General features: G+C 40.1%; 1 protein-coding gene across 1 annotated transcript in view; it reads right to left on the bottom strand.

Moving 5' to 3' along the window:
- The window catches only part of LOC147723126 (1,25-dihydroxyvitamin D(3) 24-hydroxylase, mitochondrial-like), a 162,213-nt gene that overhangs the window by 22,488 nt on the left and 113,077 nt on the right, over positions 1 to 26,648 (bottom strand). Inside the window, exon 11 of the mRNA XM_086967450.1 lies at positions 4,419 to 4,616. Coding sequence (XP_086823576.1) covers positions 4,419 to 4,616 — 198 coding nt within the window. The remainder of the gene's footprint in view (positions 1 to 4,418; positions 4,617 to 26,648) is intronic.

Raw genomic sequence — 26,648 nt, 5'->3', positions numbered from 1 at the left:
CAAATTACCAGCACCTGCAGTGATAACTGTAACGGGTGTGAGCCTGCTCTATGCACCCCCAACTAACTATGGGCCCTTCTAACCTCTATGCATATTTCAATGAGGACAAATGCTCCAGTGAGGGACCAGAGGTGAATATGCGATCTGATATACATCTAGTGGTGATAGGTAGGAGACATCTGACCAGTAAGACGTCCAAGGTACAAATATTACCTTTATATATAAGAGCGGCATTAACCCAACTAGTGTCACCTTCCTTCGTTACCAGCACATCCAGGGCAATGGTGCAGTGGCAGTTTCAGGGCAAGCCCTTTACATCGATGGCCATATTTTTGAATGAGTGGGACTTTTTTACAAGCCCTTTGCGCAGCGAGTGTGTCACTTTTTCCCATTCTAAAGTGGCGCACCAGTGGCGAAAGTGGCTTGTGAATATGCCCCAGTGTGTCTTCTGATTATGGCTATGTTTTTCGACACGGGCAGATATGGAGCAGGTCCCCTTACTTTAGTGGCTACACTTTGCACCTGCATAGACACTAATACTAGCTTAAGAACAATTAATAGGCGGTCCCAATAGCTCTCCTAATATGGCATTTTATGATAATGTTAGCACATACCAAGTGACCTTCCTTCCTTTGATATGTCGTGTATTTTATTACACGTCTGAAATTTTTGGGAAACGTTTTGCCAAAAAATCTAAATAATGCACTTAGTGCTCAACTGCCTCAAATGTATTCTGTTCATTTTCCACAACTGGAAATGCAGTTTATGCACATTTTCATTACTTGCCTGTTGATTAAAGAGATTTCTGTATTCTACATTTACATTGTATTTTACCGTTCTTGTTACATCTCAATGAATTTCCTTTCACATATCATGCAAGGCCCCTGTTGAGACCAACCGCATTTCTGTCCGGCTAATAATTTTCAAATACAATTAAATGTGGCATTACTTTATTTTCTGAAATTTAGTAGTGGTCAACACTGATTGCCTCATGTTCACCACAAATCTGATCGTATCTCTCTTTACACTCATTGGTATTCACAGAAGATCAGGTGTAAATGTGTGACTATTATGCCTGGAATGCTGCACCAGTCGCGACATTCCACGAGTACTATGGGGAATATCATTTGGCATCTGATATTTCAACAGTGCATAGGGTATATCTCTGACCAAGGAAATAAACCCACTGTGCAAATACACATTTTTTCCTTTCTCATTTTTGTTTTATGGGCAAATAATTTGCCCAAGGAGAAACCACTTCCACGACACTGTAGCAAAGTTTGAGGATTTTCGACTCCGATTCCACACAGAAAGGGGAGTTAAAGCAGCCTTTTGCTGGAGTAAATCTCTGATAATGTTCCGGATATGAAGGAGTCGGGGAGGAGTTTGTGGATGCCAACAAGCTCACAAATATGTGGAATTCATAAACTCTCAAGGCAAGCTTAGACTTAATTTTGGTAATTTGCAATTCGCAATCATTGTGCAGGGTTTACTACTGCATACCCCATCATGGTGTAGAAATTTGCAGTAGTAAAACTATTTACGCCTTCCAGAAATTCTTCTGTGGATTCCTGGCAAGTGTAAATGGATCCACTTTCATCTGTGAACTGATATTTATTACCAGAAATTGACTTGTGAATCAGGCCCTCTGGCTATTAATAATAGATTATTGTTAGCTCAGCACTGAGTTAGGGCTGTCTTTTGCTGGTAATGTAGACTAAAATACATTTACTTACACACCAGCACCAAGGGATGAGCTATGAGCCAATTTTTTGCAATTACTGATGCATCCGTATCCGTACATCTGATTTGGTATTCCTGGCCTCATTTACGTCCAAATGTAACATCTCTCCTCTGTTTCCTGCTCTTCCAAGAGTTGATTTGTTATCTATGCATGATCATTAACATCAAGTCGTGCAAATACTTATATAGCTAGCTCAATGCTTGAATAAAATGGGGAACAGCGTTTACAACGCAACTTTTACCACGCAGTACCTTTACCACGCAACCTTTACAACGCAAGTCGTTGCAACGACTTGCGCTGGGGGGTGCTGTAGGATAGGGAATAGTTTAATTTACTATCCAAAACCTTCCCTACTATCCACGGGGACTGGAGTTGGAATAGTAAATTAAACTATACACTATCCAGCGTCCCCCAACGCAAGTCGTTGTAACGACTTGCGTTTTAAAACCTGCGTGGTAAAGGAAGGCGTTGTAAAAGCATGTTTAGTAACGACATACATCCGAATAAAATAAAATGCTGGAATTGCTACAAACTATATTTAAAAAACTGAATTCAAAAGGGAAACTGGATCCTTTAAAATAAAATAATGAGATTTTGACTTTAGAAGAGGAGAGAATGCAGAATAAAATTATTCTTAGTGCCTTATCACTTGGGATTTGCCAATTGGTGGTATGCATCAGTTTATCAATGCTTAGGCTGTGTAAATATATCAATAAAAAACATTGAGGCCTACTCACAAACTGTTTTTGTAGTCCAAAAAGCACTCCTACCAGTAGCACCACAAAATACTATTCACTAACCTACAGATGGAGACCTGCGCCTCTCTTATTATTTCCTGTGCGGAGATCTTCACCACAGTGGTGGAGATATCTGCACATGTAGGTATGTTAATTAGTAAATATGGGAGGGATCTGGGGAGTGGTGAGAAAATAGAAAAAAATTGCTCATTAAGGGGAGGGAGTTAGGGAAATTTGAGGAGTCTGTTAGGAGAGACATGATAACACAAACACACAACCACATAAGAGTAAAACAATTCTAATGGGGATTTGGGGGGGCGGCCGACCAGCGGGAGGCTTGCCCCCCCGGGGAGGTTTGGGTTACCAGGGGAGGGAGGGGTAGGAAGCTTGACACCCGGGGCTCGCCGTAGCTGGCGTTTTTGGGCTGGTTGGGCTGGTTAGGTTTTTTGGGCTTCTTTTGGGCTGGCCAGGTATTTAACCGGCCATTTTGTGTCACTGCACACTGTTTGTGGTGCAGTGACACAGCAGCCAGGGTCTTAGGCAATTTTGTGGTCCCGCCCACCCTCCCTTTCATGAGGTTCCCCTTTTTGTCTTGGGGTGGTGGGGGGGGTCTGGTCCTGGTCCTGAAGGGTTTTATTGGACGATGGTGCACTGGTTAGGGTAAAAGTTGTGATGTCGCTGGAACAGGTCCGTTTACTGGGGGCGCTTTCCTAAGGAGATAGGGTGGTTTTGCGGAAGGCCTGGGACTGTATGGTAGACGGGGGGAGGTCATGGAGCTCACTGTGGCATTCAGTAGAGGGGTAGGTTGCTGAGCGGATGTGTTGTATTACAGTTGCAATGTTGGGGTTAACCTTTAGGGGTGGGGGTGCGGGGTTGTCAGGCAGTTGCTACTTAGTGAGCAGTCGTTTTGTTCGGCACAGGCCAATGGGACATTGTTATAGGTGCACCTGATTCCAATAAAGCGGCCTTTTTCACACAATTTGATTGTCCGTGTCAGTGCTTCCCCCCCCTCACCTACTGGTGTGCCCCAATTAACCAAACACACATCAGAAGGTAAGAGCCATAAAAGGGTCAACACAGTCTCAAATCGACTGCAGCCAAGACAGGGAGCATTCAAACACCGCACATGGCCAACCAGTGGAACTGCAACATGCACCCACAGAAACCAATGAAGGCAGGGAATAAAATGAAACCCATACGAACTAATGTCAAATAAATTAAAGTAATTTGTCATTTAGGGTTTATATATATATATATATACAAAGTAACAAAAACTTATATAGCTATTAATTAATTTTTGAACAAAATATATTTAAATGTGTTTATTTTTTAAAAAATCTAAAACGTTTCTAAAGTAAAGAAATATATAACTTTTTAACCACATTTACTAAATAATAAATAAAAATATAAAGGTTATTGAATGTGAGCAATTTATCAAACTTAAATAATATATTAAAATTATTGTATTATTTAATGCACATTTAATTTGACGCTGTAACATGCTGTAAAGTTTTATTTTATTATTTTCTGAGTATTCATTATTTTTTATTAATTTACATTTATATGATACATTAAATATTTTATTTTGTATTATATTTTATCAAATTTGCCTATACTTTCCCCTAGGGAGCTCTCCATTCCAGTGGTGCAGTACCAACTTTACACTTATAAATTCTGTTGTAGGAGGCTTCACCCCCTTATTTGAGGGAGTTGAGAAAGGTAAACCTGCACCTACGTGTAAGTCTCCAGTCAGAAATGGGGCATAGCAAAACCGTGGAGAGTTACACATAGGAGTAGGAGTACATAAAAACATGCATATTTATTTAGCTTTGTGATTTGGACCCAACATTTTGGAATGATTGACAGCTGAAATCTTACCACATACATAACTCTATTCCCACAAAACACATTTATAGATTTAGATATTTAAAACATACCGAGCACAGGGCCAATTGGAGCTGAAGTTCTGCTAAACGTCGCCCAATGCACATTCTTTTTCCAATACCAAAAGGCGTGTTTGCAAAGGGGTTTAACATCTGATGTTCCTTCATCCATCGTTCGGGTTTAAATTCTTTAGCATCAGAAAAATAATCTTCGTTCCAAGTCATTGCATGGAAATTTATCATCACAACTGTCTAAATTGAAGGAAAATAGGGACAAAATAAAAAACATTGCAAGAAATCTAAGAAAAAATCACTCCATCACAATGTTGCTTCCCTTCGTTTTATAAGGCATAGAATGAGGCAAACCATGTAAAAAAGCATGAGATAAATTTTTCTATAAGTTTTCTAAATGGTTAACTCTTTTAAGCACCACAGAAAGGCGTACAAAAGTCGCAGAGAGATAGCTGCATTTCTAACTGATCAATCACCAATAAGCCTTTTAGCGTAAAAAAATATATATATATTAAAATGTCAGGACACCTATATGTGACTGAAGAATAACATTTCTGAAGAATTACACCCAGATAATAAGTCTAAGGGCATCATTATATGTACCCGGCAATTGTCCTGGTATCTCCTGCCCATCCCCAGTTACGAGAAACTCGAAGAAGTACAAGTGAGACCCTGAGTGTCCCCTTTGAAATTAGCAATTGTTAGGGATATTAGTAATTCCTGGAGCAATTCTCCGGGTAGTTCCACATTTTGTCCAGTATTTTCACCTGAAGGCTATTCTCCTCTGGAGGCTGTGGTTTCTGTCAGTGTTCAGACTTCAAGTGAAACAAAACAGATTCATGGTGTTCTTGTGGATCTTCTAAATAGTCCAGTAACTGGCAACACCGGCTCTATAGGGAAAACTTTGCGATGTTGCCCGTGGGCATTTAACAGTAAGGGGTTGATCATGAGTTTTGGCGGTGCAGGCGGCATGCCACCTCCACGCTCCTGCGCCGCCAAAACTCACTGTCTTCCATCCACTGGATTACAAGTATTTGTGTGGTCTGGTGGGCAGGTTGTGTGGCAGTACTGCAGAGGTGCAGTTTAAAGGCTCATGATGAGCCTTAAACTGCACCGGTACAGGACCGTCAGTTCATGTTCCTGCAAGGGAAGGAATGCACCATGTCATACATTCCTTCCCGTGCAGGAACAGGGGGTGTAAAACTACAGGTGGGCAAAACATATGCCCCCCTGCATGCACCCCCATGCACAGGGGCAAGAGGAGGACCCCCATTCTTTTCTCTCCGCCAGCACTTTCATTGAGAAAGAACCTCTATGAGACCGCATGCGGAAAGGAAAGTCGTATTAGGCTTTGCAGTGCCTCAGGGCCTCAAATCGCCACACCCCTGGCAGTGGTTTCTGGTCCCTGGGTGTGGCGGTGGTGCAATGGCTATCCGACTGCCCAACTTGTAATGGGGCGGTCGAACCGCTAGTGTGGCAGTTGTTGGACTGCCACCACCGCAACACGGTGAGTCTGGCGGTCTGTGGACCATCAGACTCATAATCAGGCCCTCAATCTGTTCCTATATCTGTGGCTTTTCCAAGAAGACAGTTCACCACACTAGTCAAAGTTGTTCTCATCAGAATTTGGGATTACATGCAAAATAGGTTTTTTTTACAACTGAAAAATTGGACACTCGCGCTCTTGTATAACCAGTTTGCCTCAGAGTCCAGAATTGTCCCATAACTTGGTGTGTGAGCCTAACTATGGAGTCGTAGCCTTTCAAATTAATTAGTGATTGAATTAGTGAGATGGCAAGGATATGCATGAAAAATCAATTATCAATTAACGTAGAAATTTTACCAATAATGGGTCAAATCCTTTGGACTGAAATCAGACTGATGTTTATACGATGATTTACATTGATATAGTGCGCATTTAGTTTTAGGGCCATAAAGAGAACGTTTTGGTCAAGCAAGGTAGAAGAGTTTGGTGAAATAGACTGATAGAACAGTTTTTCCATTGATCTCATCTCTCTTAATACAATCTGAGCCATTTTTCAAAACAATCACGTTTATGTGCTTTTATACATGGGAAGGTGGGAAGGGGTTGAAGAGCTGATCTCATTGTGTGGAAGCATATCTAAACTCCATTTGAGTAATAAATTGTTTTTGTGACTGTAAGTCTACTCATATGTTTTAAAAGACAGAACCGACGTGCCAATATAAGCAAGCATTGCCAAATCCCATAAGTCTTGCTCATGGCCCCTATTGACTTTCTAATGCTTGCTTTTTCCCTAGATGACTAGAACGCATGTATGTGCATTTTTCTGCATGCATGTGCATGTGCTGTGCATATGTGGTATTGTTTTGCTTTTGTTTTAAAAAAAAGCCTTTGCATATGGTTGTTGTATGTTTTCATATTAATGAGATGGATTGCAGATGTTGGGTGCTTATTCATACATGAAAATATGACTTGGAGATAAAAGTGATGAGCAATGTTTCCATCTTTGGGTATTTATTCTTTACATATTAGATCTCCAGTTCGGTACTTTTCCTTTGTAGACAAATGGTGTAATCGAACATTACCCGAATATTGGCATCCATGAGTACAGTAACACGTCTTCATTCAGTTTTGGAGGTACAAACATATATTCAAGGAGCCTGGTATGTCCGACTCTAAAACATTGAAGAGGTTCAGTGCTGTCTGTGCTAGATCAGCTGCTAGTGCTGCTTAATTTATGCAAAAGAGAAATAGGGAACTCCGAGTAGTTAGGTGGAGAGCAGCTTATTTTTATTAAATGCATCTACACCAAAAACACTCTAAATCTGCTCAACTCAAGTGATTTGCCCAGCCCTCTAAGCCTGCAAGGGCATGGGTCTGTCTTAGTCTGGATGCTCCTTTGTGTCTGAAATAGGTTGTGCTTTTCTGATGAGCTCTAACTGTAAGTGAAATATATGTGTTAAAGGCTGCTGTTTCTTGTTCCAAATTGACTTGGAAGGTAAGTTATCAATGTCAAGTTGCAATACATGCCTGGAATGGTAACTGACATTATTTGGCTCAATATAGGTAATATTTGCTAAAAGAGATTGTTAAAAAGTATATGTTTTGTTACTGTTATAGCTCAGCATGGATAGCATTGGGCTTATCCTATGCTAAAATGTTTGTTAGAAAAGGTGAGCAGATTTACAGTGTTGATGGAGTTGTAGGTGCATCCCTTGCAAAGGAGCTGAGAACTATACTGAGTTTTTATTTCTCCCTTGCATAAAAATAAACATTTATTTATTCTTAAATGCAAATATACATTTACATTTGTGTATATATGCAAGGATATATACATGCCACTCACTTCAGCTTCTCTCTTGAAAGTTTTGGGGTGATTAGTCAAGTTGGGGCCGAGAAAAAGAGGTGGTCCCAAAACACTTTTTTCCATGCAATTTCCCATTGAGATATTAGACAAAATTACAGCCCGAACTGCTGAACGGAAATACAGGAAATTTAGCAGGAAGTTAGATCTTCATCCAGAAAGAATGCTTTTTGTAATTTGGTGTAAATTTGTTAGGTAGTTTTTGAGATATTAAAGGAAAAACTAATTTGAATTTATAGGGACGCCAGTCCTCAGCAGACCCATCATGGTGCTTTGCAAATCCATGCACCAACAGCACTTTCGTGATTGGGTGGCGCAACGTGAGTATAAAGTTGTGGCTTCCATTTTTAGACATCGGAGAACAGTCCCTGGCAGCAAAAATAAACATGAAATGTAGTGGATGCAGGCAGGGGAAGAGGTACCCTGACCCCCTGAGTGTAATATAGGGGTCTGTGAGGGACCACTGATGGACAAGAAAATGCCCAGAATTGGTTTTTTTTTCCACATGCAGGGATTCGTGAATCCGTTGTGACATTCAGCGTGCCCCACAAGTAACTTCTCAGCAGAGTTGTTAATCTAGCTAAAAAAGATTTTTTTAAATAGTGGACACTCACTCATACTCTCATGGAGACCACTCAACAACACAGTGACAGGCCCACTCAGACACTCACACGCCAACTCATAGACTCACTCAGACACTTCAACACCTACTCACAGACCCACTCAAACACTCTCACATTCAATGATAGACCTACTCAGACAATCACATATCCACTCACAGATCAACTCAAACCCTCATGCACCCACTCACAGACCCACCCAGAACCTTACACATCCACTAACAAACCCACAGACCTACTCAGACATTTACACATCTACTCACTGACTCAAACAGACACTCACGCACCCACTCACAGACCCACACAGACATTTAGACACCTACTCACAGACCCACGTATACACTTACACAACCACTCACACAGTCACTCAAACATCCATGCATCTACTCAGGCACTGACAGCATTTGACAGACCCACTCAGACACTCAAACATCCACTCATGGACTGACTCAGACGCTCACATACCCACTCACAGAACCATACAGATACTGAGACAGCCACTCACAGACCCATTTTAAATGCTATACATCCACTGACAGACCCACTCAGACACTTACACACTCACTCACACCCTCACTCAGACACTCATGCGCCGACTCAGACACTCTCACAGCCACTGACAGACCCTCTCAGACATTCACACCCCCACTCACAGACTCCAACAGACACTTAGAAACCCACTCACAGACCCACTTATACACTTACACAACTGCTAACACACTCACTCAAATAATCATGTATCTACTCAGACACTCTCAGCAACTGACAGACCCACTCAATCAGACTCCCTCTCATGGACTGACTCAGACACTCACAGAACCACACAGATACTCAGACACTGACTCACAGACACACTCTGACTCTTTTGCATCCACTCACAGACCCACACAAACACTCAGACTCCTATTCACAGACCCTCTCAGACACTTACACATTCCTTCACACAATCACTCAGACACTCATGCACCCACCCAGACACTCTCACAGCCACTGACAGACTCTCTCAGACACTCACAAACCCACTCATGGACCCCGCCACTCACACACCCACTCATAGAACCACACATACACTCAGATTCCTGCTTACAGACCCACTGAGACACTAATGCATTTACTCACAGACTCACCTAGACACATACACCTACTCACATACCCACTCAGACACTCCTACTCCTACTCACAGACCCACTCAGGCACTATTACAGCCACAGATTTACTCAGACACAAATATACCTACTCACTTATCTACTCAGACACACATGCAGACACTCACAGATCCACTCAGATACGTATGTACCCATCATAGACCAACATTGGCACTCACACACTCACTGACAGATTCACACAGATGCTCAGACACCCACTCACAGAGCCACTAAGAAACGTATGCACCCACTCACACACATTCAGATATTCATGCACCCACTCAAAAACCCATACAGACACTCTCACACCCAATGAAAGACACATACAGACACAAAGTCACAGAGCCACTCACACACTTATTCAGAAACTCATACATGCTCTCACAACCCCACCCAGGCACTCTCACAGCCACTGATAAACTCCGACACTCACATACCCACTCACAAATTCACTCAGACATATATGCACCCATCACAGACCCACTGAGATACTCATGCACCCACTGACATATGCATGCACTCACACGTACACTCACACACCCACTCAGACACTCACACAACCATTCACAAAGCTACTTAGACATTAACCATCCACTCACAGACACACAGAGATACTCACTCACCCACTCACACAGAAAGTTGTGCACCCACTCACAGGTCCACTCAAACACTCACACACCCACTCACAGATCAACTCAGACACTTAAGCATCCACTCATAGACCTGCTTAGACACTCACATACCCACTCAAAGACAGAGTCAGAAACTCATGCACCCACTCACACATCCACTCAGATACTCATACAGCTACTCACCAAGCCATCAGCATATGCTAAGAGTCGAACACAGGGTTGTGAATCCTAAATGTGTGTTGAATGTGTGGTTTTGCTTTGCAAATTTGCTACAGATTAGTGAATTCAGAAAATATTAAAAAAGGGATTCAACAAGAAAATTAATCAGGTTTTGGGAAAAGAGGATGCTCTGAAAAGCGCCTTTGTGTTTATTGTATATAGATGATAGCTACACATAAAACAGGATACAGTCGTTCAATTCGTTGAGGGACACCTTGTTGACTTCCTCTGTGAAATGAACTCCATCACTTCAATATATACCATCCATGTCAATGCATACATTGTTGTGCCATATAGAACTCAGGTTATGGTCTCTGAGGAATGCAGAAACAGTTTTATTAACATGTTTCCTGGCTTTGTCTATCTGTGTACAGAATTTGTTTGGCCACTTCCATTTTGCCTTTGGCAAATGTTGAGGAATGCCAAGGCAGTGTGAAGGAAAAGTTCCAAAAATTGACCAGAGATATCCTTCATTAGGAGTCGCCTGTCCTACCTGAGTAAGTGTGCCTAGGCCATTTCCACCCCAAAGCACAATCATGAGGTCTGGATTTTTGCAATCTGCAATGCTTTCAACCAAGGGTAGCACTGATGCCATTTGAACCCTCTCTGGTCAACCCAAGTAATGTTCACATTAGGCAAATCCAAGTCCCTGTCAAAGCCACACTTTCTAGTATACTTTTTGGCCAAAAACACCAAGCTCAGAACCACAATCCACACTCTTACCATTTTGAAGGCAAAAAGGAGTAGCACAGAGGAGAATGCTGGTGCGTATGAGAATGTTTTAAAAATGGAAGGCAGTTAAAATGGAGGATAGGACCTACTTTAAATTAGAACATATTTCATTGGATGACGTAAATATGCAAGTACTTAAATTTAGGTAGTGATTGTGAGCAAAAAGTAAGATGATCTGTGATGGGATATGAAAAAGTAAAAATAAAAATGATGCTGTTTGGGATACTCATAATTTTACACAGTCATCCATACCAGCTAAAGTTGAATTTGAAGGTGGTATTACGTTCAGAAATGTGGTATTAACTTTTGACCTAGTGCCGGCAAACAGTGTTCAAAACAAGGTTACCATGGAAATGGAGCCAAAAGTTATGAGGGGGAAGGGGTCCAAAGAGAATGTAATGTGTTAGTTAAAAGGAGATTGGTTTAGAGACACTGCTTATCATGGGGTGTTAATTTTCTTATTCGCTACTATCTTACAAAGTAAAATGTAGAAGCAAACTATTACCTGTACATTGTTAAATGTTAAGACTCCTGTGTAGATTCGCAAATCGGTAACAAAGTTACAGGGGGGCTGCACTAAGCGTCATGACTGATTCGCGAATCCGCCCACAAGCACTACGAGATTGGGCTTTTTAGCAGAAGTCAAAGAAAGGCTTAAAAAACTGACCATGAATGAAATTGAATGACAAAAAAAATGGAAGGATTTGCCATGTCAGCATCAGTTAAAAATAGTGGGAAAGATTGCCATTACTGGTTCTTTTTGAACTGAGAATGGTATACCATTCTTGGATTTTAGTCTAGAGGTTTTGCGAGAGAATAAATTTCAAGTGCTACTGGTTTAAAATTTAGAGAACCGTAAATAGATTTCACAGGTGAGTCAATAACGGTGTACTTTTAAAATTATATGTATATACTGAGTTATGAGTACACGTTAAGTAAAGAAAGTGTGAAGGTTATTTACATATCCAGACACAAACCCAAGGAGGCACTGATATAATCAATGCTGTACATATTACAAGTATTAACGTAAGTGCTCATCCATTTTAAAAGTAAATGATATATGTATGTATACAGTCAGTTATAAATGCATTTAGACAATTAAATAGTAATTGAGAAGTCCTGTGACATACTGAGACAGTCAGTTGGTATTAGGAGTCTGAAAAGTGTATTAGGGGTAGATAGTGGTAAAGTTCATGTTCTTATCCCCAGAATATGATTTCATTCACTTATCCACAATTGATATATTTCATGTATTTATATGCCTGTAGTTCTCTCCTCTAGTTGTACCCAGGGTCTGTAAATCAAATAGTACTGGAGGCATTGTAGCTCTGATTGTGCTAACCAAAGTAGTAGCCTCTCAAATATGTTTTAGGTCTACTACTACAGAACATGAGTATGCAGTTTGCACTGCTATTTTGAATTGACATTTATAAAACCTTGTCAACTCTTAAGCTTTCCATTTCTTACATATAAATCAACTATAAGGAAAGGTGTAGGTATCCAATAGGGCAGGATGGTATGTGTTTAAAAGGTAAAACATGCTATGACGTTTCAGTGAGATACAGACACACTCACATACTAATATAGCCAGTTATACATCCAGTCAGCTGTATATGCAGCCACTGAGATAGCTATTTATAAAACCATAGAGTGAGTTACACATGCAGTCAGAGAGCATCAGAGCCACTTACACATTCACTTACATACCTAAAGAGCCCTGACGTATCCAGCAGTGGCAGGGGCATTTATACACGCAAATATCTGCCTATACACCAATTCAGCCAGTAAGCAATCCATACAGCCAATTACATACACATATACAGACCCATAGAAATACTAAGAGAACCAGTCTTGTGCTAATAAAGTTATTTACATATCCAATAACAGACCCAAGGAGTGACTGATATACTTACTTAGATAGGTACTCAAATACTGACACTCCTAGTCTCCTATCCAGGTAGGTAGCCCTTTAAACATGTCTTGGGACTGCTACTGCAGAGTATGTGTGCCCCTTACTAAGCCTTAAACTCTCCTTCTAGTACATATAAGTCAACCTAAGGTAGCCCATAGGGCAGGGTGCTATGTGTTTAAAAGACAAGACATGTACTTTTAAGTTTCACTGAGTTACATGCACACTTACAGAATCATACGCCCAGTTTTCCACCCATACTGTGTCTCAAATGCCGAATCACAAAAGCATAGAGACCCTCACACACCCAGTCAGACAGCGACAGAGGCCCTTACACATTCACTCACATACTAACACACCACATATGTATGAATACAGTTACATAACCCAATACTCTGAGACACAACTAGTAAGCAATCCATACAGCTACTTACCTAAACATTTAGAGATGCATAGAGTTACTTAGAGACCCAGTCATACTCTGACATAGTAACGTACACATCTAGTAACACACCTACAGAGGGACTGATACACTCACTCAGACATGTACTCAAGTACTGACATTCCTAGTCACCCATCCAGTAGCTCTTTAAACATGTATGGATCTGCTACTGCCGGGCCTGTGTGTGCAGTTGTACTGCCAGGTTGACTTGGCATTTAAAACCCCTTGCTAAGTCTTAAAACCTCCCTCTAGTACATAAACATTACCCTTAAGGTAGGCTCTAGGTACGCCATAGGGCAGGGTGCTATGTGTTTAAAAGGTAAGATATGTCATTTAAAGTTTCACTGGGTAACATGCACACTTACAGAGCCATACACCCAGTTATTGATCCAGTCTCCCACCCATACTGCAAGTCCCATACCTATTTATAAAAGCATAGAGTCAGTCACACACCCAGTCGGACAGTGACAGAGGCACTTACACATTCACTCACACACCACTTATGTATGAAGAAGTAACAGAGATCATTGTACACAGTTACATAACCCAATACTTACTAACACAACCAGTAAGCAATCCATGCAGCTATATACATACACATTTAGAGATGCATAGAGTTACTAAGAGACCCAGTCATTAACCGACATAGTGACTTACATATCCTGTCACATACCCATAGATGGACTCATACACTCACTCAGATATGTAGTCAAGTGCTCACAATCCTATTCACCCATGTAGACAAGTAGCCCTTTAAACATGTCTTGGGCCTCCTACAGTAGAGCCTGTATGTGCAATTGTACTGCCATTTCAACTTGGTATTTGATACCCCTTGCTAAGCTTTAAACTCACCTTCTTGTACATATAAGTCATCACTAAGGTAGGTCATAGGTAGGCCACAGGGCATGGTACTATGTGTTTAAAAAGTAAGACATGAACTTTTAAGTTTGATTGAATTACATGCACACTTACAGACCCATATGCCGTGTTATACACACAGTTTCTCACCCATACAGTGTCTCACATACCTATGTACAAAAGCATAGAGAGACTCTCATACCCATTCAGACAGTGAAAGAGGCACTTACACATTTAGTCACACACCCACACACTACTTGTGTATCCAGCAGTAACAGGGCCAGTTGCACACACAGTTATGTACCCCAATACTCACTAACACAGCCAGTAAACACTCTGTTCATCCACTTACATATACCATTAGAGACCCATAGAGTCACTAAGAGAGACAGTCATATAGCAATATATTTACTTACACATCTAGTGAAATACCCACCTATGGATTGATACACTCACTCAGATATGTACTCAAGTACTGACACCCCTAGTGACAACTCAAGTCAAGTAGCCCTTGAAACATGTCTCGGGCCTGCTACTACAGAACCTGTGTGTGCAGTTTTACTGTCAGTCTGACTTGACATTTAAAGCCCCTTGCCAAGCGTTAAACTCTCCTTCTACTACATGTTAGTCACCCCTTAGGTAGGCCGTATGGTAGGGTGGTATTGCATAGAAGGAAAGACTTGTAGTTTGAGATGGAGTAGAGCTGTTATGTTTAATGCCTGTGGAATAGAATACAATACTGATAAAATGAATTATATAGGCATTTAGTTCCTTGAGGTATGTAATGAAAAATGAATACTGTATTTTGCTTTCAGGTATCTACTTGTCTTCAAATAGAAGAATTTACAAAAAAATTGACAACAAAAAAGGAGATGATGGACAGACCATAGTGCGGTAAAAAACAACTGCTGGTAAGAGTACTAAGGCGTTCCTAAAAAACAGTGTGTAGAAAAATGAAAAATGTGAAAAACGATGGTAAATAAAAAGAGAGCTTTGCCAACACCTTGAAAACAAAAAGGAGTAAGTCATGTTCAAAGTGGAATATGTTCTAAAAAACCGCTCATCTGACAAAAAGGCAAATGCAATTTAAAGACATCAGAAGAAGAATGTTTAGAAGTAGGATAATACAGAAATTTGTAAGAAATATGAAGCAGTGTAATAGAAGAACAGCAGCATCAAAGCAAAATGAACACAAATAAACTAGTGGTTAAAGTGTTTGCCTTGCAGCATAAAATATTTATCCGAATACTAAAAAGAATGAGAACACTGAATACAACAGTGTTTTCTATGAAGAAAAGAAAACTAGAAAATGCTCATTAATAAAAGTAGCATTTGCCATATTTTAAGAGGAAAATGGAAACATGCATCTACTACTGAGCCTTCTTTAATAAAGAAAGCTACTTCCAAGAGAACCCATTAGTGCATGCAGTTGAACCAACTAGTGAATGTTATGGGATGAAAGATTGTATTCTTATTGCAAAAGAGAAGATGATTCCTAGGAAGGTACAGGAAGTGATAGCTGAAGTGATACAAGGAAGGTGTAGACAGGACCCTGCATACAAATTGAACTGTAGCAGTATTTTCAGTATTCAACAGGAATCATTTTACATATAAAGACTTTTTTTACATCAATTTACAGATAGAAGTGTTAAGTGGAAAATTGCAACTTTGCATGGATTAGATCCATTTAGAATGAGGAAGTATACATATGTGCAGGGACATTCACTGGTATGTCTATCGAAGAAAGTGTGCAGAAGCCCCTTTCATTTCTTCAGAATTTTAGCTGCTCATCACTCTAAAATGTGAAATTTAATTTGACGACTTTACTTCGTGAAAAGTCCTGCCTTATGTTTAAAATGAATGAATTGAGCTATATTGCATGGTACAGTAGCAGAGGTAGAAAAAGTTTGTGAAGATGTTCAGTTTCATTTCTTTTTGTCCTGAAGAGGAGTCTAGGGAAAGTGAGGACTTGGTACGTGCATGTGTAGAAGGACAGGACACAGCTATCAGTATTGATAACTTTGTACAAGAGATTGCAAAGCTTGTCTCTGTTTCTTCAGATAACCCAAATACTATTAGTAATTATTGTTAATGAACTCACTATAAAAACCAAACTCATGTTGTTTTGTACTGAACAAGAAAAAAGAAATAACTGCCAATATATTTACATGTAGAGAAACATTTTGATTTGTCAACATTGCAAATTATATGCAAGTATTGCTATGATAAGTGAGAGGATAACAAAATGCCAGCCAGAGCAATACATAACAAGTGAGAATTGGTATGAATTCCAGAAGAACTTTGAGAACAAAAGATGCATGAATGAATTCTCATACAATGTATACACCCTTTTCAAGGAATAGTTTGTGTGGAGCCAAAGACTGGGAAATTACCATCAAAAGAGCTACAGAAAGGCCTTACATGAAGAGTTGTCTACACACCTTTGGCTTTTAATGGAATATTGAAAATGTGGGTGTAAAGAGAGACATACACAGACTCAAAAAATCACCCAAAAACACTTACTATCTCCTAAGAACAGAGGCAGCCAAATATATTAATGGCTATAGTCCAACGATTCTCAAAATGTGGATTGCTAATATGGATATACAATTTGTGGCAGACTACTTCATAGCTGTTGCTTGATATGTACCTTCCTATATAACAAAGTCATAGAAAACAGAGATGAAGGAAATGTGGGAGGAGAGTTCTACTGAAAAGTCTCTAAACCTGAAATTATACAGCTTCACTTTGAAAATGCTTTCTTATAGGGAACTTGGTTACTATGAGTGATGTGATCAGTTGAGCTCAACCAGTTTGTACTCAAAGTCAAGGGGAATTGCCTGGGTAAGTATAGGCCTCGCAAGTACAAGAAATACAGTGTTGACGTCTTTTCAGGAAATTCAGGACGTAGCAGAGTTTGAGCCAGAAAGTACAGACATTGTGAATACAAATGTGTTGGGAATTTACTAGCCAAGAAAACAGAAAATGTAGATGAACTGAGATATGCAGTCGTTGGTTTTGACAGTTTTTGGTCCGACATATAAAAGGAACAATAATTAACCATAGAAAACTTAGCTCCCAAACTCCTGATAAAAGAGAGTTTTTCAGTTTGGCAGCACTTCTGCAAGCCTTCAAACATTGACATTCTGAATCAGAAATACTCAGAGGCTTTGACTGCTATGAAGATTCTTTCAACGCTGTGAAAGACAGCATTTAGTGTTTCCAAACTATTTGAGAATGTTAAATAATAAGATTGAAAATGAAGACACAATTACTGCAGGGATAGCTAAAGAGAGTTCACAAAGCAGCCAAAGTTGAGGACCACTGAGTCAAGATCGTCCTGGGCAACCAATTATTAAAAATGAAGCTTCCATAGCCGTGAATGTGGTAGAAAGTGCAATGCAACAACCAAGATAGGAACGTGATTATTTGGAACAGTTGGAACAGTTAGTTGGACACAAGAATAACTGAATAACAAGCAAAAAGAAATATAAATGGAAGTCAAAGAGAGAAATAGAGCATGGATTCCTTCATGAGAAGAAACACTATATATGCACATCATTTCCGCCAATTGTATTACATGTTGGTGGTCACTGGCACTGGGAAAAGCTTTTTAATAGAAGTTCTCAATGCATTCCTACAAAGGACTACAGACACTAATTTGTCATGTGTAATAGCAGTGCTTACTGTATTCTCTCAATCTTAATGCCAGCTTTTGTACACTTGAGAACTAGGGGCCTCATTTATGACCTACCAGCACTTTTGTGACCCAAACGTCACTTTTGTGACATTCCTGTGGCGCAATATGCCACCGGATATATATAAGGCCATGTAAAGCCACTTTACTTGGCTTTTCATGTCCTTATAAATATGTGCCCCTCTCATGCAGAAAACTGCATGAAAGGGGCGTTCCATGAGTGTTGCTGTGGGTGTTCCCATGCAACACCCATGGAACCTCACACATAACCAGATTTACGAGTCATTGTAAACCTGGGACTGCATCAAAGCCTAACGCCACTCTAGGGGTGGCTTTAGGGAGGCAACAAAGAGAAATGAAAACATTGCTTTCATTTTTCTATGTGTGCGCATTCTTCAGCACACATAGAAAAAAGAAAGAGCCTTTATGGATTGATTTTGTGCAGGAAAAGTCCCTTCCTGCACAAAATCAATCATCTTTGCAATGGAGACACCCTTGCACCATGGTGCAAAGGTGCCTGCATTGGCGGACGACAGCCCATTGTGGGCCGGGGCAAGGGAAAAGGACGGAATGCACCGTATCATATTGAGACAGCACATTTGTGCCCTTTCCTTTTGCCGAAGGGCAGCTCAGCAGACAGGCCTGCAGCCCTGCCCTATGACTAAAGCCCATAAATAAGTCCTTGGCTATGATGTGCTGTTTGGAGGAAAGCACTAATTGTGTTTGCTGATCTTCTACAACTTACCCCATGAAAGGACATCCTGTGTTCCAGACACTTCTCATGATAAAACTCGAAATTCATTGGAAAGTATTGGAAACATACACGTTTGGTTAAACTTTCAATACAAAGAACTGCTTAGGAATATGCAGCAAAGCATCTGATGTTGAATACGGAAATATTTTCAAGGATGTTAGAGTAGGTTTTCTCTCAAAAGAGGGTAAATGTCCCTTAGAAAGTCAACTTGTTAGGAGACTGTTTCCTGCAAACAAGACAGCAGCAGAGCTAATTCTCTTTTTTATTCAAGAAGGAAAATCCATAGTGTGCCTAATGCCTACACTTCAGGAGTGTGATTCTTTCAAAGAATAATTGCTAAAAATGGCAAAAAATATATTTTGCTATTTACAGCAATCACAAAATGGAACAACAGGGTGTGATGTTACTCCTAAATGAAAAACTACAAGCAAAAATGGATTTATTGGAAAAATCTACATCCATAACTGTGGGAGTAGAGAAATGTGTAAGTGTTTCCAAGAACTGTACGGTAATTTTAGGTCGAAATTTAAATGTTGGGGAATGAATAGTAAATGGTGCGATGATTAAAGTGATTGACTTCATTAACTTTCCAAATAGTTAGGAGGTTGAAATCTTAACAATAAAAGTTGATCAGGTTAATGGTGTAAAGCACATTAGAAGGTGTATTGTATGGTTTTGCTTGTAAAAGACTTGTATGTTCAGCTGAAGCAGTTTACACTTTCTCTAGCATATGCTGTGACTATCCATAAATCTGAAGGTTTAAGTCTAGATACAGATATTATTAACATTGGTAGTACTGTGTTTAAAGAAGGTATGTCATAGGTAGCATTATCTCAAGTTAGAACATTGCCCGGTTTGTTTTTGATTGCATTTGATCGAAGCAAAGTGCTGGTTCAAGTTGTGCCAAAGAACATAATCGGTTAAAAAGTGTATATGCTCCTCCTTTAGGACAGTATTCCATTATTGAAAAACATATAACTTGTCCAAAACAAAAACTTCCAAAGGAGTGTAGTGAAGTTGGTGGAAATAAAGAAATGATACAGAAGAAGGAAGCTGTTAAGAAGAAACATATTGACAATGAGGGAGATATTGTAGGATACCAGTTGTCAAATCCTGCTATGCAAATGCTGTTCTCAGTGTTCTCTTTCAATTACAATTTTGTATATGCAATTGACCATAAACCACAGAAGAGATTGTGTCCAACACTGTGTGCTTTGTTGCAACATTCACGTAGTGATAGGACTATAATGCATTGTGCTTCAGGCATTAGAAACCTTGTAGATATATGTAGTGGCTTAGAACAATTTACTCAAAACTATAAAAGAAATGCACAGGAGTTTATATTGGTTATAGGTTGAGTTTTAGAAGTAGAAGAAATAAATATTGATGACTTATTTGGACTGAGTTACTCATGGAACCATGAGTGTGAAGATTGCTCTTTCACGTCAAATACACAAATAGATTCAGAGCAATTTCTGCATTTGACACTACCGAATTCCAAGACAATACGTGTTCAAATTGTTGATCATATCTTTTGTTTACTTTACATATGCAAAGAAGTGAAAAGTATCTTATATTAATGCGGCAATGATGGCGAGCTAATGGAAGTAAATTGGAAACAGAGATTACAAATTCAAAGCTGGACCTTTCACAAAACACGTTGTGAAAAAAACAAAGTTGCTGGGGACGTTATAATTAGGATCAGATTTCACGCGTACAATACCATAGAAATTCAGCAGTTAAAGTTGCCGGAGCAAACTATGACCTACACCTCGGAATGCACTACTTATGACCTTACATATTGCATTACTCATGACATGTTATAAATCTGTCCAGCCAAAGCCTCCCATCAGTCTGGTGAGAGCACACACTTTGATTGACTGGCTGTTGGAGAATTGGAAGTGAAATGGCAGCAATTACTGTTTATTGAGAAAAATTGCAATTGTTGTGAAAACAAAGTAAACAAGCTATATGATGGGGCAGGAGAAAGGCATTCTGTCTTCCTAGATTTGGAGAGGAGGTCTCTAAGACATAACCATTGTGATGAAAATAAATGACTATTGTTTTTTTTTTTTTTAAATCCAATCTCATGGAATTCTTTTAGGATTGTGTATACGGAAAAGGAGTAGGTGATGTTTGAATACCCTCAGCTAGGAAAATTGTACATTGTGGCCCTTGTTATTGAGAGGAAGTGTGTAAGACATATGTACTGTAATGAGTAGGTTAATTCTTTTTTTTAATTTTACGTTCTCACAAGACTTTTGCTGGATTGTGAAAAATATTAAGGAGTATGTGATCTTTGAATCTACTCTGTTATGCAAGCTTGTTACTGTAGGAAGGAATCTGAGTGAATATGATGTTTATCAGAGTCTACTATTTATGCCGATCAGCTTGGAAAGAGTTGTGAGAAGAATTAAGGCTCTTCTCACACCCTACTATGCACACCCATCATTCAAGAAAGGGGTCTCAGCGTAGGAGCCAGTACCTCCACTCACCCTACTTTGCACACCCTTCATCAGAGAGAAAGATCTTAGCAGAGAGGCCTGTCCTTTCCCACACCCTAATATCCACATACCTCATCCAAGAGAGAGGTTTCAGTAGAGAGGATAGTCTCCAGATACCCTACTATGCATACCTATCACCAATGATAAGGGTTCCAGGCAGAGAGGCTTGTCCCTCCCCACACACTACTATGCACACCCATCATCCAAGGGAGAGGTTTGAGTGGAGCGGGCAGTCCGTCCCACACCCTACTATGCACACCCAGAAGCTAGTCCCTCCACACACTCTATTATTCATACTTTTCATCTGAGAGAGGGGTCAGAAAGGAGAGGCTGCCAGTCCCTCCTTCACTCTATTATGCAAACCTATCATCTGAGAGAAGGGTCTGGAAGGAGAGGCCAGTATATTACCTACACCATCTATACACACCCCTCATTCGCATGAGGTCTCCCAGATGAGAGGCCAATCCCTCCCCGCATCCTACTATGCACCCCGTCATCTGAGAAGAGGTCTTAAAGGAGAGGCCAGTCCCTCCCTGCACCCTACTATGCTCACCAGTCATCAAAGAGAGGGGTCTGAAGGTCCCCCTCACATCCTATTGCAGACACCTGCTATCTAAGAGGCGTCTGATAGGAAAGGCCAGTCCTTTTCAATACTCTACTACACACACCTGTCATCCAAAGGAGAGATCTCAGCAGCTTGCCAAAGACCCGATACATGCCAGGACCACCAATTTTCCGAGATTCATTGCCACTATTACTTGCACCAAGTCTCTACAATTGACACTGGGTGTACACGAATTTACACATATGTTGTTAGGTTACCCTGTTCTGACCATTACATATCACCATATCTTGGATCTAAGATACGTATGGCATGCCCTGAAGAAGTCTGCTATTAACATCTCAGCAATGGATGAAACACTGATTAATTGGATGTTCTAATAAAGGACAGTTGATACCATGACCTTGACATCAGAAGTGATTTATTGAGTGTTTGGGGAACTCCCTCTAATTTGATTTGGAAAAGACCTCCTTCCAATTGAGGAAGATCAGGTGTCTCTCCCTCCTCTAGAGCACCAACAAACATATCAACATTGGCACAATGGATTTTACATATAGATAATTATGTAATGCTCGTGTTGTGTGCGCAGACTACCCCAGCCACCACCAGGATTATTGTCTTGTTCAGCAATAAGTACCTGACCAGGCATAGTGTCTCCAGGTTGAAAGGATGTGAAGGCACCTTAAAAGTTCTCTGGTTCAGCTGCATGAGGTAACTCCGCTCGAGCTAGACTTCATAGATGCACGGATCTTAAATGCCCCAACATGATGCCCGTATTTCTTATGCTGTACTGCTTCTTGGCTGAACTCTTTCTTACAAACTTTGCATATGACACATTTTGCTGAACTGTTTAAGCCACTTGGTCACATATCAAAATACAGTGATATAAAAGATTATTTGGAAGGCGGAGGTGCTGCATCAGTGCCAGGCTACCCCTCAGAATCCGATGAAGACATTTTTTAATGTCTAAGCAAAAGAATTGCAAAAAGGAAACAGAGCAAGCCAAGAAGGTGTACCACAGGCAAAAACCAATACAGAAATAAAGCAAAATGGATGGAATCTTCCTTTTGCAGTGTTCCAAAAAATATTATAAATGATTGAAGTTGGTTGTTTTGTTTATTTTGCAGTTGCCAATATAGTTTGTTAATATAGGTGTAGTTGTGTAATGTTAAATTATTATGTTGCACTAAGAAAGTTTAAAGTTATTACTTTCATTTGTTGCTTAATATTTATTATAGATTTAAAAATCCTTTTAGTATTGCAGTGTTGACCAAAACTGACAGTTCCATCTCCAAGAACTGCAGAAGTGCTCCTGCATGTATATGTATCTATATGGTACTATGGACATCATTGATACTACATAAACATATTAATAGAGAAGTCAATTATTTGAATACCAAACTATGGGGACTTGTCATGCAACAATAAAGTCTCAGTTGAAAGATCAGTCCTTGTCCACTCTGTAGTATAGATACCTCTCATACAAGGTCGAGGTTTTGGCTCAGGGCCACTGCATCCTCATACTCTACCATGGACTACTATCAGCTGGTGAAGATGTGATAGTGGAGACAACAGTTCTTTTACATGTTACTATATACGCTCATGACTCTGGAGAGAAGGTTCAGTGAATAAGTGTGTCCATGTGTACATCCTACTACAAGTGCCTGCCCCATGGAGAGATGGCTGAGGAAAAGTTGTGTGCCCACACATTCACCTATCCACACCAATCAACAAAGACACAGTTCTCAGAAAAGAGGATACTACAATGCTCATTTCAACCCAAATCCAGAGGTACGACAGAGGAAGCAGTTTCTTCCCACAGATTAGTACACAATGTGTTACTCTGGGGAGAGGTATGAGTTGACAGAAAAGTCTCTCTCCATGCCCTTGCCTCTGCTTGTCATCCAAGAGAGACTTTTCAGCATACAGGATGTTTTAGCTTCACACCCTAGTTGTACATCTGTCACCCTGGGAAGAGGTGTGGCAGACAGGTAAGGCCCTCCTCACACTCTACTAAGCACACCCATCATACAAGAGATAGGTCTTAGCATAGAAGCCAGTTCATCGGCACATCTAATATGTGTGCATATCATCCAAGACAGGGGTGTCAGTAGAGAGGTCAGTACATCCCCACATCCTACTATATGCACCCATCACTCCCTTGTGCAGAGTATGGCAAAGCAGCGATTTGCCTTACTTCATATCTATGAGGACATTCAAAGCCACACAAAGTGGTTTTGCGTGACCTCATAAATAAGAATTTGTAGTTTGTGCCACCAAAGCATCACAAAATGTGACACTGCTGCAGTGCCAGTGGTTTATAAATAGGCCCCTAAGTTTAGACCTAAAGTCTTACTTCAGACAAGAAGTCTAATTTTAGACCTGAAGTCTAACTTTAGACCTGAATTCTAAGTTTAGATTTCAGGTCTAAGTTTACCTTTGCTAATTGGGCCCTAAGTGTTTGAGCTTGTGAGACTCTCGAGACAAATATAGGAGTGGAGGCAGGCATTTAGGTGCTCCTGCTCTCACAAAAATCTAGCGGTGGCAGTATTCTATTAAAAAGGGATATATAAAATGAAAGAATCACATAATATATGAATTGGGTGGCTCTTGTGTAGTGTTCAGTTACACATTAAACAAGATGCATTCCTTGATGTTATTAAGGAAGATCCTGTTCCCTTTCGCAGTGAAGTACTCTCCATCTCCCCTATATACGCCTGCCATATCAAACAGATATTGTTATGATATATAGAGTCATGTTCAAGGAGAAATGCATCATTTCTTTTATTAACATGCTTTCTGGACTTCTCAATCTTAGGACAAAACTCTTTGAACCATTGCCATTTTGTCTTTGACATGTATTAGAATTCACTAAAAAACAGAGGTTAAAACGACATTATAGTTAGGTGTTGTAAGATATTTTTTTTGTCAACAAAAAAAAGCCTTAGAAATAGAAATTCACTGAAAAAAACAAATGGTAATGTTATAGCTAGGGGAAGTTGTCAGTGACAACATTATGGTTTTGAACAAAAAAAAACAGCAAATCAATGTTAACTATAACTTACGCTCCCACCATGCACTGCTTATGACCCCACATGACATCACTCATGACATGTTCCATGGCATGGCATAATTTATGGCATTGCTTATGACATATCAAATGACATCATTGAGGATATCACTGATGACATCTCTAATGACATCATCCAATGAGTGTACTAGCCTGTTTTATAGTTTACATAGTGGTGAGCAACTACTATATTACTCGTCAACCTATTATTTGTACAACCAGGTTCCAGCAAATGGGTGTAACTGTTTTACAAAATGAAATGTATGTGTGTAATAATTTAAGTGTCGTCTTCCTCACAGGCAAATAAAGTAGAGGAGCCAGAGATGAGAGAAGGATAAGGTTTCTTTATTCACAGAAGATCCCAGCCATCCATCAGCAGGGCAGCTCCGAACTGACCAGTACATTCAAGCAAACACATTCCATTCCCATGGTAATCCCACAGCACATGACATCATAGTGGCAATCACATCTAGTGCCAGAACATGGCCCAGCTGTGATTGCCAATAAAACCAATGTAAGGAATACCACACACTTCACAACAAAAGAAACAACAAAAAAATTAAGAAAGAATGAGATAAGACTAAGAAGATAAACAGCAAAACAGTGAACTAGTGCTAATAGTGCATCATAGGTTTGCTGAGGTATTGAAATATTATAAATGTTTGCATTGAAGAGTGACCCTATGTGGAGGTGACAATTGACAACTTGTGTCCATTATTTTCCACACATGTTTTTAGGTTGTGTAGTAAATAGTTAGCAACAGGGCAAATATTCTACTTACAGAGTGCTAAATATTGTATGCAACCTTTAGTTAATAGACAGAGTTGTGTCAACATGATAATGAATACATAACACAGAAGAGTGTGTGCACCAGGTATTAGGCTTAGTGAATTTGCTTATATTGTTTCAGAAGATAGATTTCTGTAACGTTTTCCCCTCAGTATGAAGGCTGTCAGTAGTATAATCGTTAGCACCTTCTGACCTTGGTTATTCTAAGTGAATAGTCTCTCTTAGGACTAATTCAGCATTGAGTGTCCACTGTGCTGAGTAGATACTTTTTATTACTCTGTATTATATGTGTATTTCTAATGAAAGTTTCACTGTCTGCAAACAGTGCATTACAGAGTAAACGCTCTTCATGAAGAAAACAGTGTTAGCAGTACCCACTTTTCTACTTATATCCATTTAATTTCTCAATGTAGGTTCAGTGATTGCCAGGGGCTTGATACAGGTAAAGAGTGTCCATAGTACGGCATTAGTTATGTAACTTGAAGAGCTTGGATTTCCCTGAACAGTTGTATACAGATTGAACACCGTGTGTAGGAAAGGTTACCGTTGTAACTGTGGTTCATGGTGAACATGAATTTAGCTACCCATGAAGTGCATAGTATACGGTAAATGTTGAAAACAACACAAATTTGCTTTGCCTATGGGGGTTGTATGTGGTCCCTTCTGCTTTCCCGCCTCCAGCAGGTGCTGGCATTGATCTCAGACACAGTGAGCTGCTAAACATGCAGCGCCCTGTGTGTGAGAGAAATCCTTTTCCCTGTTTCCTTGACAAAAATGCTGCTCCCAGCAAGCAGATGCGGTTTGACAGCTCTCGCTTGCTGGGAGTAGAGTTACTTCTTGCTCTCGCTTGGCGAGAGCTGTCAGCTCCAAAGGCTAATCCTACACTGCATGGCAAAGGCTCAAGCTCCCCGCTGCAGACTGCTGAAGGTCGTGCAGTCGTGGGGTTGACCCTAGGATAACTATAATTTCCACCCTCGCCATACACTGCCAAT

This window comes from Lissotriton vulgaris, chromosome 4_1 (genome assembly GCF_964263255.1).
Source record: "Lissotriton vulgaris chromosome 4_1, aLisVul1.2, whole genome shotgun sequence".
Taxonomy (NCBI): Eukaryota; Metazoa; Chordata; class Amphibia; order Caudata; family Salamandridae; genus Lissotriton; species Lissotriton vulgaris.
Note: the sequence above shows the minus strand (reverse complement) of the source record. Positions and strands in the feature narration are given on the sequence as shown.